The 17,563-nt window shown below is 34.5% G+C and overlaps 2 protein-coding genes across 2 annotated transcripts in view; one reads left to right on the top strand and one right to left on the bottom strand.

Moving 5' to 3' along the window:
• Window positions 1-4,246, bottom strand: part of phf21b (PHD finger protein 21B) — a 96,494-nt gene extending 92,248 nt beyond the window's left edge. Inside the window, exons 1-2 of the mRNA XM_059326093.1 lie at window positions 3,992-4,246; window positions 3,336-3,395 (exon numbers count right to left, since the gene is read on the bottom strand). Coding sequence (XP_059182076.1) covers window positions 3,336-3,395; window positions 3,992-4,045 — 114 coding nt within the window. The 5' untranslated portion in view covers window positions 4,046-4,246. The remainder of the gene's footprint in view (window positions 1-3,335; window positions 3,396-3,991) is intronic.
• An 11,218-nt stretch (window positions 4,247-15,464) lies between these two features.
• On the top strand, window positions 15,465-16,730 carry LOC131960438 (tripartite motif-containing protein 16-like). The gene has a single exon (XM_059325667.1). The coding sequence runs from the start codon at window positions 15,465-15,467 to the stop codon at window positions 16,728-16,730; it is 1,266 nt and encodes a 421-aa protein (XP_059181650.1).
• Window positions 16,731-17,563: the final 833 nt, after the last annotated feature.

Raw genomic sequence — 17,563 nt, 5'->3', positions numbered from 1 at the left:
CAGTCACAATAATCCCAATCATATAGAAGTTGTTCAGCCTGTAAAGACCCATTCAGAGACAAGAAACCCTCAACGTGTTCACAAACTGTCTTTTATATAATACTGAATATATTCTGTAGACTGAAAACAGCCTCCAAGAGTTTAAATAATGCACAAACATTCAACTCAAAAGGCCACGTTTAGGGCTGGAAAATGCAGGTTTTTGATATAAAAACGCAATATTTTCTTGGGGCAGGAAAATAGTAGATCTAATATGGAGAAAGCAGGCCTCTAACAGTTTAAATAAAACACATTTTCTAGATGGAGGAGCCCCAAACACCCCAACAAAAAAATGCCAAAACACTGATAGTAGTACAAATAGATTACATTGAATCAAACTATAATCACTCACAATATGTTTAATCCTATAGAAGTTGTCCAGCCTATAAAGACCCATTCAGAGACAAGAAACCCTCAAAGTGTTCACAAACTGTCTTTCATATAACACTGAATATATTCTGGAGAAGCAGATGAAGAAAATGAAAATAAAACACAAACATCCACCTCATGAGGTCACGTTTAGCTCTGGAAACTGCAGGTTTTTGATATAAAAATGCAACATTTTCTTGGGGCAGGACCCCTAAACACACCACCAGATATGTCCCAAACCTACAGGAAATCAAACCATAATCACTCATAATAATCCCAATACTAGTGTTCACAAACTGTCTTTCATTTAGTCTTTCAAAGTCTTTCATATAATACTGTATATATTCACAAACATCCACCTCAAAATGTCACATTTAGAACTGGAAATTGCAGTTTTGTTGGTTATAAAAACGTAACATTTTCTTGACCGAAGACCCCCAAACACCCCACCTAATACATCTAAGCCTACAGGAAACCATAACACAATCTTTTACAATATGTCTAATCATATAGAAGTTGTCCAGCCCCCTCAAAGTGTTCACAAACTGTCTTTCATATAATACTGAATATATTCTGGAGAAGCAGAAGGAGAAAATGAAAATAAAACACAAACATTCAACCTCATAAGGTCACGTTTAGCTCTGGAAACTGCAGGTTTTTGATATAAAAACGCAACATTTTCTTGGGGCAGGAACCACCAAACACAACCTTAAATTTACGGGAAATCAAACCACAATCACTCATAATAATCCCAATACTATAGAAGTTGTCCAGCCTGTAAAGGCCCATTCACAAAGTGTTCACAAACTGCTCTGCTCAGTAAGTTAGACCTAATATGGAGAAGCAGGTGGAGAAAATGGCCTCCAAGAGTTTAAATAAACCCCATAAATTGCACTTAGCACTGGAAATAGCAGGTTTTTAATATAAAAATGCACCATTTTCTTGGAGTAGGATCCACCAAATACTTCCTTAAATTTAAGAGAAATCATACCACAATCACTCAAAATATTTCTAATCATATAGAAAGTTGAGAAAACGACCTCCAACAGTTTAAATAAAGCACAAACAAATATGTCCCAAAACATACTGGGAATCATAAGACAATCAGTCAAAAATATGTCTAATCCTATAAAGGTTGTCCAGCTCTAGTGTTCAGCCTGTAAAGACCCATTCAGAGACAAGAAACACTCAAAGTGTTTAGAAACTGTCTTTCATATAACACTGAATATATTCTGGAGAAGCAGATGGAGAAAACGGCCTCCAACAGTTTAAATAATGCACAAACATTCAACTCATAAGGCCACGTTTAGGGCTGGAAACTGCAGGTTTTTGATATAAAAACGCCACATTTTCTTGGGGCAGGACCCCTAAACACACCACCAGATATGTCCCAAACCTACAGGAAATCAAACCACAATCACTCATAATAATCCCAATACTATAGAAGTTGTCCAGCTCTAGTGTCCAGCCTGTAAAGGTCCATTCAGAGACAAGAAACCCTGAAAGTGTTCACAAACTGTCTTTCATATAATACTGTATATATTCACAAACATCAACCTCAAAAGGTCACGTTTAGCTCTGGAAACTGCAGGTTTTTAATATAAAAATGCAACATTTTCTTGGGGCAGGAACCACCAAACACACCACCAGATATGTCCCAAACCTAAACTACTACTACTCAAAATATTTCTAATTACACAGAAGTTGTCCAGCTCTAGTGTCCAGCCTGTAAAGGCCCATTCAGAGACAAGAAACCCTCAAAGTGTTTAGAAACTGTCTTTCATATAACACTGTATATATTCTGGAGAAGAAGATGAAGAAAATGAAAATAAAGCACAAACATCAACCTCATAAGGTCACGTTTAGCTCTGGAAACTGCAGGTTTTTGATATAAAAACGCAACATTTTCTTGGGGCAGGAACCACCAAACACAACCTTAAACTTACGGGAAATGAAACCATAATCACTCATAATAATCCCAATACTATAGAAGTTGTCCAGCCTGTAAAGGCCCATTCACAAAGTGTTCACAAACTGCTCTGCTCAGTAAGTTAGACCTAATATGGAGAAGCAGGTGGAGAAAATGGCCTCCACCAGTTCATATAAAGCCATAAGTCGGTGTGTAGTGGTGTGTAGTGGTGTGTAGTGGTGTGTTGTGTGTTGTTGTGTTGTGTTGTGTTGTGTTGTGTGTTGTTGTGGTGTGATTGTTGCTGCTGGGGGAAGTTGTGTGTCTGCTGTCGGGCTGGGACCGACCGGCGGGGCGGTGCAGCAGCAGCAGCAGCAGCGGGAGGAGGAGGAGAGGAGCTGGCCGCGGTGCTGAACCTGCCGCCGGCCTCAGCCTCCTCCATCCCTCCATCCCTCCCTCCATCCCTCCACCAGACCTCCATCAGACCTCCATCAGACCTGCTGCTGCCGCTGCGGAGCTCCGAACAGGATTCTCGCCGTTTATGGCGATAAAAGATGATAAAAGATGAAGTATTGAAGAGGAAAAAAAAGTGAAAGTGGGCGAATCAGAAGCTCCGCTGCGGTCATGTGACCCGGGTGAGAAATAACAGCAGCAGACTAAGTAGAAAGTGAGCAAAAAGGGAGAAAAAGACGTTTAAAAAGCGGCTCCGGAGCCTCGCACACGGCTCAGACCGGTCCAGGGCCAGTCCGGGGACAGACCCGGATCCGGATCCTGCAGAGCCGAGCCGGAGCTGCTCCTCCAGCTCGGCTCTCCAGAAACATGTCGACCTGCTCAAAATGGACGCTAAAATTTTTTACACAACTTTCGAGACATGAGGGATGAAGAAGGAGCCACACACACACACAACAACACACTTTACAGGCCTCCATGTTTGTTGTGGGCTAGTTTAAACACACACACACACACACACACACATATAGAAATAATAAAAAAAAATATAATAAATATAAAAGGAGCTTACTTGTTTGTCGCTCAGAGCTGTTATTCTCCTGTCGTGCAGCTGTCTCTTCAGCTCTCCATCCTATTAAAAATTAAATATTATTTCACAGAAAAAGTCAGAAACAGGAGCTGCAGATTTATGCTGATAAAGTTTCTCGCTCACTCCTCGCTCTCTCGCTCTCTCGTCCATATTGGGAAGCCTCGGAAATAAAAAAATAAATACACATCTATAGATATATTACCTGCTTCATCTGTGCAACTAGTTCAGGCAACACGGGAACAAATGTGGACGTGGAGGAGCGAGAAATGAGGAAAGTTTAGTTTTAGTTGAGTGAAAGGGAGGAACAAAGCCTCAGCACTGACTCTTCTCTTTGCACCTCATAAATATTCAGGTCGCGTCCTGATCGCCTCCACCGCATCATTATTATTATTATTATTTGTATTATTACCACTCAGAATGATTGTTGCTCGGCGTGAAAAACGCCGATGACAATGAGGCGGAAAAGTGGTGCGTAAAGTGCACTTTAGCGAGACTTGTGAGCGGATGATGAGTCGATACAATGTCGCATAGTTTTTTTTTTTGATCTCCTCTCCTCTCAGATGAGCGTCAGATCCTCGTCTCTCGCTCTGACTGACTCTCCCTAGAATAAAGCGAGAATAACACGATGTTTCATTTACCTGATGACATTGGATTTCTACTTTCAACGCCTCTTGCAGGCCTTGTAGTTCCATGTTCCCACCAGAAAAGCACTTTTCTCCCACTTTCGACGCGGCCGACACCAAGTTTAAGTGAATTAAAGATTTTTTTAAAGCGACAATAACAATTGAAAGAAGAACTACTCGGGCTGCAAAAAGCAAGTTCTCGCTTCTTTTTACAGGCTAGGACTCATCACACACTTTCCGCCCGTCTTCAAAAGTGCTCCAAACCCGGCGGGGAGAGGTCAGGCCCCGGTCGGCTCCTCTCGGGTAGACGGCCGGGGGTCCAGGGCTCCGGCGGGGCGGCGGGGCGGCTTTTCTTACCCCAATTTTAAGTTGAAAAACGGGGACTATATTTTGTCCGAGTCCGCGGCTTGATTTCACTTTGCCTGGGGAAAAGTTGCGCTTCGGCTGTCAATGGTGATTCTCAAGTTCCCGGATGGAGAAGAGAGACATGCGCAGTAGGGCCCGGGGAGCTACAACTACTTCAAGGAGTATTTATTATCATAAATAATAATAAATAAATAATGTATTTTATATATATGACAGTATCAAACATATTGTTATTAATAAGAATAATAAGCATAAGACTAAGAATAACTACAACTACTTCAAGGAGTATTTATTATCATAATAAATAATAAATAAATAATGTATTTTATATATATGACAGTATCAAACATATTGTTATTAATAAGAATAATAAGCATAAGACTAAGAATAACTACAACTACTTCAAGGAGTATTTATTATCATAATAAATAATAAATAAATAATGTATTTTATATATATGACAGTATCAAACATATTGGTATTAATAAGAATAATAAGCAGAAGACTTAAAATAACCAACTACTTCAAGGAGTATTTATTATTATCATAAATAATAAATAAATACATTTATATATATGACAGTATCAAACATATTGTTATTAATAAGAATAAGAATAACTACAACTACTTCAAGGAGTATGTATTATCATAATAAATAATAAATAAATAAATGTATCTCTCTCTCTCTCTCTCTACATATATATATATATATATATATACACACACATATATATATACATATTGTTATAAAGAAGAAGAAGAAGAAGAAGAACTACAACTACTTCAAGGAGTATTTATTATCATAAATAAATAACAAATACATAAATAAATTTGTCATGTCATACATTTGTCTATATGACAATACTAATAATAATAGTAATAATAAAATAATAATGACAACAATAAGAATAGCTACAACTACTTCAAGGAGTATTTATAATTATAATAATAAATAAATGAATACATTTATCTATATGACAGTATCAAACATAGGTTGTTATTAATAATAGTAATAATAAAAATAATAATGACAATAATAAAAATAACTACAACTACTTCAAGGAGTATTTATTATAATAATAAATAAATAATAAATTTGATTTATATGGCAGTATTAAATATATGCTATTATTATTATAATTATAATAAAAAGAAGAATAATGACAATGAAAATAACTATTTCAATTAGTATTTATTATAATTAATAAATAAATAAATGTATCTACTTCAAGGAGTATTTATTATCATAATAAATTAATGTATCTATATGACAGTATCAAACATAGGTTGTTAATAATAATAGTAATAATAAAAATAATAATTAGAATTATTATTATTAATAATAATAATAATAATAATAATAATAATAATAGAAGAAGAATAACTATATATTTATAATAAATAAATGAATAAATAAATAATGTATTGTATCTATATGGTATTAAACATAGTTTGTTATAAACAATAATAATACTAATAAAATAATGAGAATGACAATAATAAGAATAACTACAACTATTTCAAAGAGTATTTATTATAATAAATAAATAAGTTATTTTATCTATATGTATTAAACATAAGTTGTTGTAATCAATAATAATATTAATAATAATAATAATGAATAATAATGACAATAATAAGAATAACTAAAACTACTACAAGGAGGAATTATAATAATAAATTAATTAATTAATACTAATATATTTTAATCTATATGGCAGTATATATATATGTTATTATTAGTAAAAATAAAAATAATCATGACACTAATAAGACTAAGAATAACTACGATAACAACTACTTTAAGGAGTATTTATTATGATAAATAAATAATGTATTTTATCTATATGACAGTATCAAACAAAGCCTATTATTATTAATAATAATAAAAATAATAGTCACAACAATAAGAATAACTACTATAACAACTACTTTAAGGAGTATTTATTATAATAAATAATGGGTTTTATTTATATGAAAGTATTAAAAAATAAAAAAACAGGAGTTACAAAGTTCTCACAACAACAACAACTACAATAATAATAATAATAATAATAATAATAATATATTTGTGGATTTATCTTGGAAATTATTGTCAGTAATTTTAAAGTTTTATTGGAAAAAAATGTTGTTGTTTTTTTCTGACATTCAACACAAAAAAATATTTAAAAAAAATAAATAAGCATGATTTTTTTTTAAAACTCATGTTTTACCACGTGTACTGTATGTACTGTACAACATAGAATAGCAAGCACAGGTTATAATAATCATAGAAAAATAATTAAACTGTTATGGTGGGAGAAAAAGTTAAATCAGTATTATAGTAAATATATAAGTAAATATCCTGCATTTATATATCTGACTCTAAACTAAAGCTGTTAAGGAGTAAAAACTAATATTTAAAAATAACTATTAACATATCAAACTATATTTTTCTCATGTTTTACCGCCTGGACCGACTCTGACATATAAAACTAAACCAACATTTTATTATTAGCAAAAATAAAAGAAGAAAAGGTTTAAACATTGGAGTTTATTTGGCTGATGAGAAACTTTATTATATTCTCAATATTTATTTTTCTCATTATTTTGAGACACTATGTCCTTATTTTGAAAAAAGTTATTATTTTTAGAAAGTTTGTTTTTATTTTGAGATACAAAGTCAAAACTTTGAGAAAGATTTACAATAGAAAGTTTGTCATAATTTCAGGAAAATGTATTATTTTGAGATATTAAGTCAATATTTTGAGCTACTAAGTCATTTTAGATGCTAGGTTTTTATTTTGATAAAGTGTATTATTTTGAGAATGTTTCTCATGATCATAACTTACAGGAGCCTTTTTCTTTTTCATCATAATGATTTTTAACTCATTTTTATTTCTGTTACTGGCTTATTTAATGTACACATTTTCACATTAATAACTACAAGCCAGTGTTATTATTTGCTTTATATGAATCTGAATGGGGCCATTCTGTATTATAAGTACTTCATTTTTTTTCTCATCTCACATTGGCGGTAATGGGCTTATACAAAACATTAGATCATATTGAAGTGATTTGTATTTTTGCACCATTAATGGACATAAAAGCTGCTGAATAAGAAGGTTAAAAAGTAAAATGGTGGCTTTTAAATGGAAATTAAATAGAAATACTAAAGTAAAGTCAAATAATCTTAACATTTTTATTTCTGTTACTGGCAGAAGAAAGTATTTTATAGTATCTACTACTTGACAAAAGTCACTATTTTTTACTGCTAAATTGAGGAACTCTACCACAATGGCGTGTTTGTGATACTTAAAATTCATTATCAATAATTATGGTATCATATTGGGTGGGTTGTGTTGGCTGGTTTGGATTATTGGGTGGGTTGCACCCCACCCATCCCTACATAAATTACACCTATGGTTGATTTGTATTTTTGCACCATTAATGGACTCAAAAGCTTCTGAATAAGAAGGTTAAAAAGTAAAATAGTGGCCATAAAATGGAAATTAAATGGAAATACTAAAGTAAAGCACAATAATCTTAACAATGTAACAAAGTAGAGTACTTGTGTAAATGTACTTGTTACATTCCACCACTGCAGGTCACAGGAATGGAGAATAAACAGGATTACTTGTTGTTGTTGTTGTTGTTGGTTGTAAATAAAGAGGCTGTGGTGGAGGAGCCAACATGGCAGCAGCAGCTTCACAGCTTCATCACAACTAAGTGAGACAGACAGACAGGCAGAGAGACAGACAGACAGACAGACAGGGAGAGTGTGGGGGGTTTGAAGAGTAATAAACAAGTCGATATACATGAAGCCTCCGACCAAATCTTGCATTTTGATTTTCTTCAAACACAAAGAGGCCAAATGTGTCAGTTTGTTCCCAGAAACCAGCCTCCTCTCCCCCATGTCTGTCTGTCAGCCTCCCGCCTCCTCCTTCTCCCTCCTCCTCCTTCTTCCCGCCCTTTGCACACAACACGCGCCGCCATTGGTCGGGGGACGAGAAGGGGCGGGAGGGCTGAGCCAATCGGGAGTTGCAAACGTCGAGAGCAGTGTGGGGGGCCAATGAGCAGAAGGCATGGAGGGGGAGGGGGCGGGACTTCACTTCACGTTGAGAGTATGTGATCGGAGAGTTGATGAAGACAGAGATGGCAGTTAGGAGTGAATTTACTGTCAACTCGGCAACTTCTCCGCAGTTTTAGGAAAAATCAGCACAATTGAGGCACAAAATGGCGCTTGTGTGTGTTTTTGGAGTGTTTTACTTCAAGGATATTTATAATAAAAAAAAATGTATTTTATATATTTTACCAAATTAAACATAGCCTATTAATAGTAAAAATAATAAGAAAAAGAAGAATAACTACAACTACTTCAAGGAGTTTGTATTATAATGAATAAATAAAATAAATAAATAAAGTATTTTATCTGTATGTATAGTATTAACCATAGGTTGTTGTTATTAATAATAATAGTAATAAAATAATAAGTTTGACAATAATAACAATATGAATAAGTACAACTACTTCAAGTAGTATGTATTATAATAAATAAATAAATAAATAATGTATTTAATGTTTATGGCTCCTCCTCCTCATCCTTCTTCCCGCCCTTTCCACACAACATGCGCTGCCATTGGTCGGGGGACGAGAAGGGGCGGGAAGGTCGAGCCAATCGAGAGTTGCAAACGTCGAGGGGCAGCGCGGGGGGCCAATGAGCAGAAGGCATGAAGGGGGAGGGGGCGGGACTTCACTTCACGTTGAGAGTATGTGATCGGAGAGTTGATGAAGACAGAGATGGCAGTTAGGAGTGAATTTACTGTCAACTCGGCAACTTCTCGGCAGTTTTAAGCACAAATCAGCCCATTTGAGGCACAAAATGGCGCTTGTGTGTGTTTGGATGTGTTTGTAGAGTGTTTTAAAGTGATATTTTTGTGACCGGTGGGTAGCACCATGGACAGAGGCAGCAGCTCGGGGCTATATAAGACATCTCGACGCTGCTGTAAAGCTTTTGGTCCGTGTTGTCATTAACCCTGCAGGCCGACAGACATGAACTCAGGCCGGTTCCTGCATGAACCCGGACAGTAAAGTTGTAGTTTTTCGTGCAGCGTTGACAGAAAGTGTCCCCTCCCCCACCGGCCGCTCTGCTACATCAGCTGCTACTTTTCATTTCACGGCTGAGCGCTGAGACTCTCCGCTGCTCCATCCTGCTGCTGCTGCTGCTCTCAGGCTTTAAGCTCTGCTCGCTTCACATTCACTGCTGCTGCTAAAACTGTTACTACTGTTTTTATCTGTTGGCTGCAGCCAGAAATAAATAAACAAATAAATAAATAAATAGTGGAGGTCAAGCCAGTGTTCCCTACAGCCCTGTGACTTTAATAATTATCTGGATTATAAACCATGGCCAATTATATTATTAAATTGTCTTTTTCACAGTACTATACTGATGATTCCTAGTTTAGTTTTTCCTTGCTGGGCCGATATGTGTTTGTTTTCATGGTGAAATGTATGCAAAGCAACTCATTTAATCCTGAGGCCTACACTGAATATATATATATATATATATATATATATATATATATATAAGAGAAAGAGAGAGAGAGGAAAGGGGGGGGGGTTCCAAATAGTTAATAAATAAGTAAAATAAACAAAAAATAAAATATTGCGAAAAAAACGGAAATACACCCAGGTAAAATAAACCGTGTAAATAAATAAATACATAAAAAGAAACACATACACACACACACACACACACATTAAGATATATTCCAGGAATTTTCTGTATTATACAATACAATATTTTGTTGTTGATTTTATATTTATTTATTTCATTATCTTTTTTTTTTTTAAAGTAATGTATTTATTTATTTAAGCGGGGTTTTTTCTGTTTTTAAGCTAAATAATAAAATGTAAAGTTTAGATATATAAACTATAAAAAATTTAAATAAAAAAACATATTTGCAATAGTATTTGTTTATTTGATCTGTATTATTAAATATTAAATTATTGTTTCTATTTATTTATCAATTTTATTTATTTTGTTTAATTAAAAATGTTTTTTATATTATTTTATTTTTTTCAGTCTCTACTTTATAGTTTTTCGATGTGTGTTTTGTGTCGACGAGCAGCAGCTCAGACAGATTTCATGTCAGCTGGACCTCGGGCCGGCCATCTGTCACTGGCAGGCTCCTGAACGCAGCACGGAGGCTCCTGAACGCAGCACGGCGGCTCCTGAACGCAGCACGGCTCACTGACAGGAAGTTATTTAACTACTGCACCAACACCATCACTGAGCTTTTATTTTGGAGGTTTATGAGGAAGGAGCGAGGTGACTGAAGTTTCAGAAGAACGGGAGTCCCTGAACGCAACACCACAGTGCAGAGTGCAGTCAACTCATCAGGACGATTCTGGTTTTCATTTATATCATTTAATATCAAAGTGTGACGTCCAGAGGAAGAGCAGCAGGTTTAAATGTTTATTTTTCTTCTGAGGAGAATACAGGAACACTGAAGAAGTATTAAGTCGCTTTACTTTAGTAAAAGTACAAGTACAACATGTAGAAATACTCCATTACAAGTCAAAGCTTTCATTAAAATACAACCAAAGTAAAAATACGAAAAATGATCAGCTAAATAATAAAATTTAGTAAGTGTAAAAAAAATATATTTTTAGTTTTATCAATTTTATATTCAATTCAATTGGCTTTATTGGCATGACGTAACACTGTACATATTGCCAATTTTTAATTTTTAATTTTCCAAATTTTATATCTATTTTTGTTTTACATATATACATATATTTACATTAATTTAAAAAAAACAAATGAATGAAATTAATAAAATTGTATTTTTTTTAGTTGTTTCATTTTTTTAAAATAATGAAACAACTATAGAGGACCAAAGCTGCCTTAATAGTAAATAAATGATTTTATTATTGTCATAATTTGTTTTAATTTTGAATAATTTAAATTGAGTAAGAAATGCATAAAGAAATGTGTAAAACAAATAATGAAGAAATAAATCGGAGAGAAACAGGAAAAGGATAATAATACTACAAAAATAAATAAATTATATATATATATATATATATATATATATATATATATATATATGAAATGTATTAAAATATATTAAATAAATACATAAAAATGTAGAAATGCATGAAAAAATACTGCATGAATAGTTTAATTAAATACATTTAAATTAATACTATAAACAAAAAAATAATACAGCAATTCTGTTTAAAAGCATTTTCTTGGAATAAATAAATAAATGAATAAATAAAAAATACCCTGTTAACTCATATTAAATACACATTAAACACACATTCAACACTACCAGGTGGTCAGTGTGTGTGTGTGTGTGTGTGTGTGTGTGTGTGTGTGTGAAAACAGTAAACAAACTTCTCTCAAAGCCTGAAAATTCCTGCAGATAGTTTAAAATAATAACTTTAATAAGTTATGATTTTTCTCACCTTTTTACCCTCTCTGCTCTCACTGCTGTGGCGGCCATCTTTGTTACTACCTGTTCCTAGCCCCGCCCTCTTCCTCTCCTCTTTAAAAGTCCCGCCCCCTCTGATTCCCTTAAAGAGACAGTCCACCCTCAGAAATATTATTATTATTATTATTATTATTATTATTATTATTATTATTATTATTATTATTATTATTACATAATAAGGATTCTGGCTATTCATTCACTTATTCTAATTATAAAGAAAATGTATATTCATTATTTTATTGTTTTACTCTTATTTTATTTTATTTTATTTATGTATTTAATTATTTAGATATTTTTTATTCTTTGCATTATTTCACCAAACTTGTACTGGGCTGCAACTACAAATTATTTTCATTATGGATCATTTTCTGTCTGGTGTGTACAAAATAATGAGGACGGAATATGCCATTTTAAAATAAAAAAATAAAAAAGATTAATTAATTAATGAATAGAGTATTAAATGTACAAACAATATTAAGAAATTAAAATAAATGAATGTAGGCATTAGTAGATCTTTAAAATGTGTATATTGATGTTTTGTTTTTTACATATTAATATTGTGAGTAAAAAAAATAAAATACACATTAAAAACTTAGAAATTGAAATCAAATGAAATAACATTAAAATATCTGAAATTCATTTTCACCTCTTTAATGCAAAAAATGGCGTTAAAAAAAAGTAAATTTTCACCTGATTTGTCAAATCATTTTTGTCTCACACTGTAAAAACAAAATTCTGTCTGGCAGCAAAAGTTTCCAAACACTTACCATGAGTTATTTTATAGATTCATTCATTTAAAATTACATTTTCTTTTTACTTTTTTTCAACGCTAAATTAAAAAAAATTCTGTCAAAAAACAGAAAGATTCCTTAATTTTACATTGTATTTTTTTTTATTATTTTTCCACAGAGTTCACTGTAATTTAAAATTAAAGACCATTAAGCAACTAAATAATACTGTGAAAAAAATATATAATGTCCTATTATATTAATTTAAAGATTTCAACTTTTATTTTATGGTTATTATTTGTAATAAAAGTATTTTTTATGGAATATGCACCTAATGTAAGAAAAAAAGAAGAAGAAAAAAATAACAAAACCCTGTAAAATAATACAGTAATACAGGAATTTTTTTGCAGGCAGTTTTCTAACTTAAGATTTAAGGTAAAAAGTTGAAAAGTTGAAAAACAATTCCCGTCATATTAAAATGAAAATGTTTTAATTATTCTAAAGATATTTACTGTACATTATCTGTAACTTTAAAGAAATTATCTGTAAAGTAGCTTATATTTATTTGACTTTTTTACAGGTTTTTATGATTTGTTTGTTTTACCGAGCACACACGGTGGTGACGCAGCTCTGACTTGTTCTCAGTTTGAAGGTTTAACAGGAATGAATTATTAATCAGCATAATTTAATCTTCTCAGTCTGATTGTTGGTATTAAAGCAAACAGAAAGACAGCCTGTAATCAGGAGATATTTCCCTCAGGTGGAGGCTGAGATGAGCTCTGACGCAGAGCAGCGGGAGGAGACGGAGAGCTGCTAATACTGCACAAAAACATCAAACATTTATTTATTTTTTAAGCTACAGGATCAGAAAGCTGACACACACTGAACACCTCAGACATTAGTGACAACAACAAAAAAACCAGCACACAAGGCGTTTAAACCGCCGTCCTCAAGTCTCGATGGATTCATTTTCACTCATTAACAAGAAACCTGCAGAGACAAAAAGACGAACTAAAGAAAGAAATAAAGAATGCGTCTCCTCTTTACAGACATGACCACTTTATACCGATAACATGCCCACTTTATGCCGATAACATGCCCACTTCCTACTGATAACATGCCCACGTTATGCTGATAACATGCCCACTTCCTACTGATAACATGCCCACTTTATGCTGATAACATGCCCACTTTATGCTGATAACATGCCCACTTTATGCCGATAACATGCCAACTTTATGCTGATAACATGCCCACTTTATGCCTATAACATGCCCACTTTATACTGATAACATGCCCACTTTATGCCTATAACATGCCCACTTCCTACTGATAACATGCCCACTTAATGCTGATAACATGCCAACTTTATGCTGATAACATGCCAACTTTATGCTGATAACATGCCCACTTTATGCCGATAACATGCCAACTTTATGCTGATAACATGCCCACTTTATACTGATAACATGCCCACTTTATGCCTATAACATGTCCACTTAATACTGATAACATGTTCACTTTATTCTGTTAACATGCACACTTTATACTGATTACATGCCAAATTTATACTGATAACATGCCCACTTTATGCCGATAACATGCCCACTGTTAGAGCCATTTATATCTGTGTCAAGGTAATTTCCTGATTGCCACAGTAGGTGGCGTATTGGACAACAGCATGTGTAAATGTATAAGTAGAGGAAGAGGCAATTACTCCTCAGGCGTGCTGCTTACCGGGAGAAGCATTCAGTTTTTGATCGCCGTTTGACTGCCGGCTAACCTTTAAGCCCTTTTGTTTGTTTTATGCCAGTTACTGATGTAAGTGTGTGTATAGCAAAGCTGTAGTGATACATGGTAGTAAATAAATACGTCTTAAGCACAAGTTTGCAGATGTTTGATTGACTGCATGGAGCCACCACATGACAACGCGTCAACTACGCATCCTGGTACCAGCCCCTCATTGTGGCTTAGGTTTTTGTTTTGTCGAAATCAAGTCATTACACCCACTTTATGCCGATAGCATGGGCATTTTATGCCGATAACAATTCCACTTCATGCCGACAACACGCCCACTTTATGCTGATTACATGCAGTGTTTCTCCTGCAGTAAAATGTGTTATTTTGTCCTCTTGTGTGTGAATCTTTGTGCATCCTGGGGTCCCTTAACAGTCTGTGAACTGCATAAATCGGTTCTTACTGGAAAGCTGAGACTCTTGTGGATTCAATGAGCCCAATGTTCTTCATGTGTGATGATGTTAGTGAGTGAAACTTGAGCTCAGTGTTTAAAATGACCTGATGTGACCTCCAGGATAATCACAGCCTCATGAAACTTTACAACCACAAAATAGTAGATAATATATAGAATCTTGTGCAATCGCACAAAATACACAAATACTTCAAACACTCATCATACTGTTATATTACCCATATTCACTTATTTAATACTACTTATTATTAATATAACAGATTTCTGACTGTAACATGTTGACTCTCAGTGCTGAGCAGCAGCTCTGATAAATCTTCAGGTTCCAGCTTTCAAATAATGTTCAACACTTCTATGAGACATATACTGTTGACCTGCTGTCTCCCACTAAAACAAACAAAGATGGTTCTTTTTGGCTCTCTGAGCGACAACTGAGGCTTCATTTTAATGACGATACAAAGTCAAATCTTAAAGTTAAAGTGCAGCTCCTTGTCCTCTCCCCTCCTCTCCCTGCTCTCTCTCTCTCTGTGCAGACACTTCCTATTCCCGCCCATTCAGCTCCATAGTTTGAGGATGTGGGGTAACCAACATGTGGTGATGTGCTCAGCTGATAGGCTCCACTTACTGCAAATGTTCAGATCAGAGCTGATACCAGTTTCACTTCTCAGAAAATCAGACACAGACGGGCATCGTTTCTGAAAGGTGAAATGGCGCAGAAAGGAGTTCAGCTGGACCGGGAGAGCTTCTCTTGTTCGATCTGTCTGGATCTACTGAAGGATCCTGTGACTCTTACCTGTGGACACAGCTACTGCATGAAGTGTATTAACAACCACTGGGATGGAGAGGATCAGAAACCGGTCTACAGCTGCCTTCAGTGCAGGAAGACCTTCAAACTGAGGCCCAAACTGGAGAAAAGCACCATGTTAGCAGAATTAGTGCAGCAGCTGAAGAAGACTGGCGTCCCAGCTGCTCCTGCTGACCACTGCTATGCTGGACCTGAAGATGTGGCCTGTGATTTCTGCAGCGGGAGAAAACTGAAAGCCTTCAAGTCCTGTCTGCAGTGCCTGGCCTCGTACTGTGAGCAACACCTCAAGCCTCATTACCAATCACAGAGATTTAAGAAACACAAGCTGGTGGAGCCCTCTGAGAAGCTGCAGGAGAACATCTGCTCTCGTCACGATGAGGTGATGAAGATGTTCTGCCGGACGGATCTGCAGTCTATCTGTTATCTCTGCTCTGTGGAGGAACATAAAGGCCACGACATTGTCTCAGCTGTAGCAGAAAGGAGTGAGAGCCACTGCTTTGACCACATGACAGCCGACATGTCACGAGTCACAGACAAACTGCAGGACGTTGTGAGAGACAAATTGACAGATCTCTCATTGACTGAAGTGGATGTTTTACTGCCGGCAGCAGAGCCGAGGACCAGAGCTGAGTTCTTACAGTATTCATGTGAAATTACTCTGCATCCAAACACAGTTAATACAAAGCTGTTATTATCTGAGGGGAACAGAAAAGTTACATATACAAGTCAAAAACAGTCTTATTCTGATCATCCAGACAGATTCACTGATAAGTTGCAAGTCCTGAGTAGAGAGAGTCTGACTAGACGTTGTTACTGGGAGGTGGAGTGGAGCGGGAGAGGAGTAACTGTAGCAGTTTCATGTGAGGACATCCGCAGAGCAGGGGGGTCAGATGACTGTGTATTTGGATATAATAACAAATCTTGGGCGTTAGAATGTACTAATAACGGTTATAACTTTTGGTACAACAAGGTCCAAACTCCTGTTTCAGGTCCTCCGTCCTCCAGAGTGGGAGTGTACCTGGATAACATTACAGGTGTTCTGTCCTTCTACAGCATTTCTAAAACCATGACCCTCCTCCACAGAGTCCAGACCAGGTTCACTCAGCCGCTCCACGTTGGAGTACGTATTTGGTTTGCAAGCTCTGCTGAGTTTTGTAAACTCAAATAATCAGACGTGATTTAAAGTGCAGCAGGTTAATCTCTGAGTCTCCCTGTTTGTTGATATCATGTGATGATCTTTATTGTGTAATTTCTTTGGGTTGCCGCTGCTTCCCGTTTCTGCTCTCACCGCTCATCATGTTTGTGATGATATACTTCTGCTTTTTTTCTGCAGTAAAATATGCATTTGTAATGTACTTTTAGACTGTTATATTTCTACTTTTTTCTTCAATAAAACCTTTACTTGTAATAAAGTATTACACTGTTGTATTTCTTCTTTTTCTTCACTTCACAAGTTCAAGCTTACTTATTAAATTAATTCCAGTAGTTCTTTATTATTATTTTGTCTATGTTTTTATTGCCATGTGGATTTTCACTGACAAGGATAATAATAAACATATTAAGAAAACAATAGAAAGAAACAGTAAATAGCATTATATAAAAATATGAAATATATCATTAAAATACTATAACAAAATATATAACAATTTTGAAATAAGAGCTGTACAGTTTTTACAGGACGTAAATTTGGAAAAAAAGGAAAAATTTGAATGTGGGTATGTGCAAATATAATATATAATATGTAATATTTAATTTTTAATATATAATATTCAGTATGTCATTTTAAATATGTAACATATTTTATATATTTTTATAATATATAGTATGTAATATATAAGATATATCATAACATAAATTATATAACAGGACAATAAATGGTAATTTGTTGTTTCTTGGCTGGATGTTGAACTTGATCATTAAAATAACTTGAGAAACTTTTTAATCAGATTTAAACTGACACATTTAATGAAAGCAAGGAAATAAATCAAGAAATCATCTGAA

Source organism: Centropristis striata, chromosome 22 (genome assembly GCF_030273125.1).
Source record: "Centropristis striata isolate RG_2023a ecotype Rhode Island chromosome 22, C.striata_1.0, whole genome shotgun sequence".
In the NCBI taxonomy this organism is placed as follows: domain Eukaryota; kingdom Metazoa; phylum Chordata; class Actinopteri; order Perciformes; family Serranidae; genus Centropristis; species Centropristis striata.
This window is presented reverse-complemented; position numbering and strand designations above follow the sequence as displayed.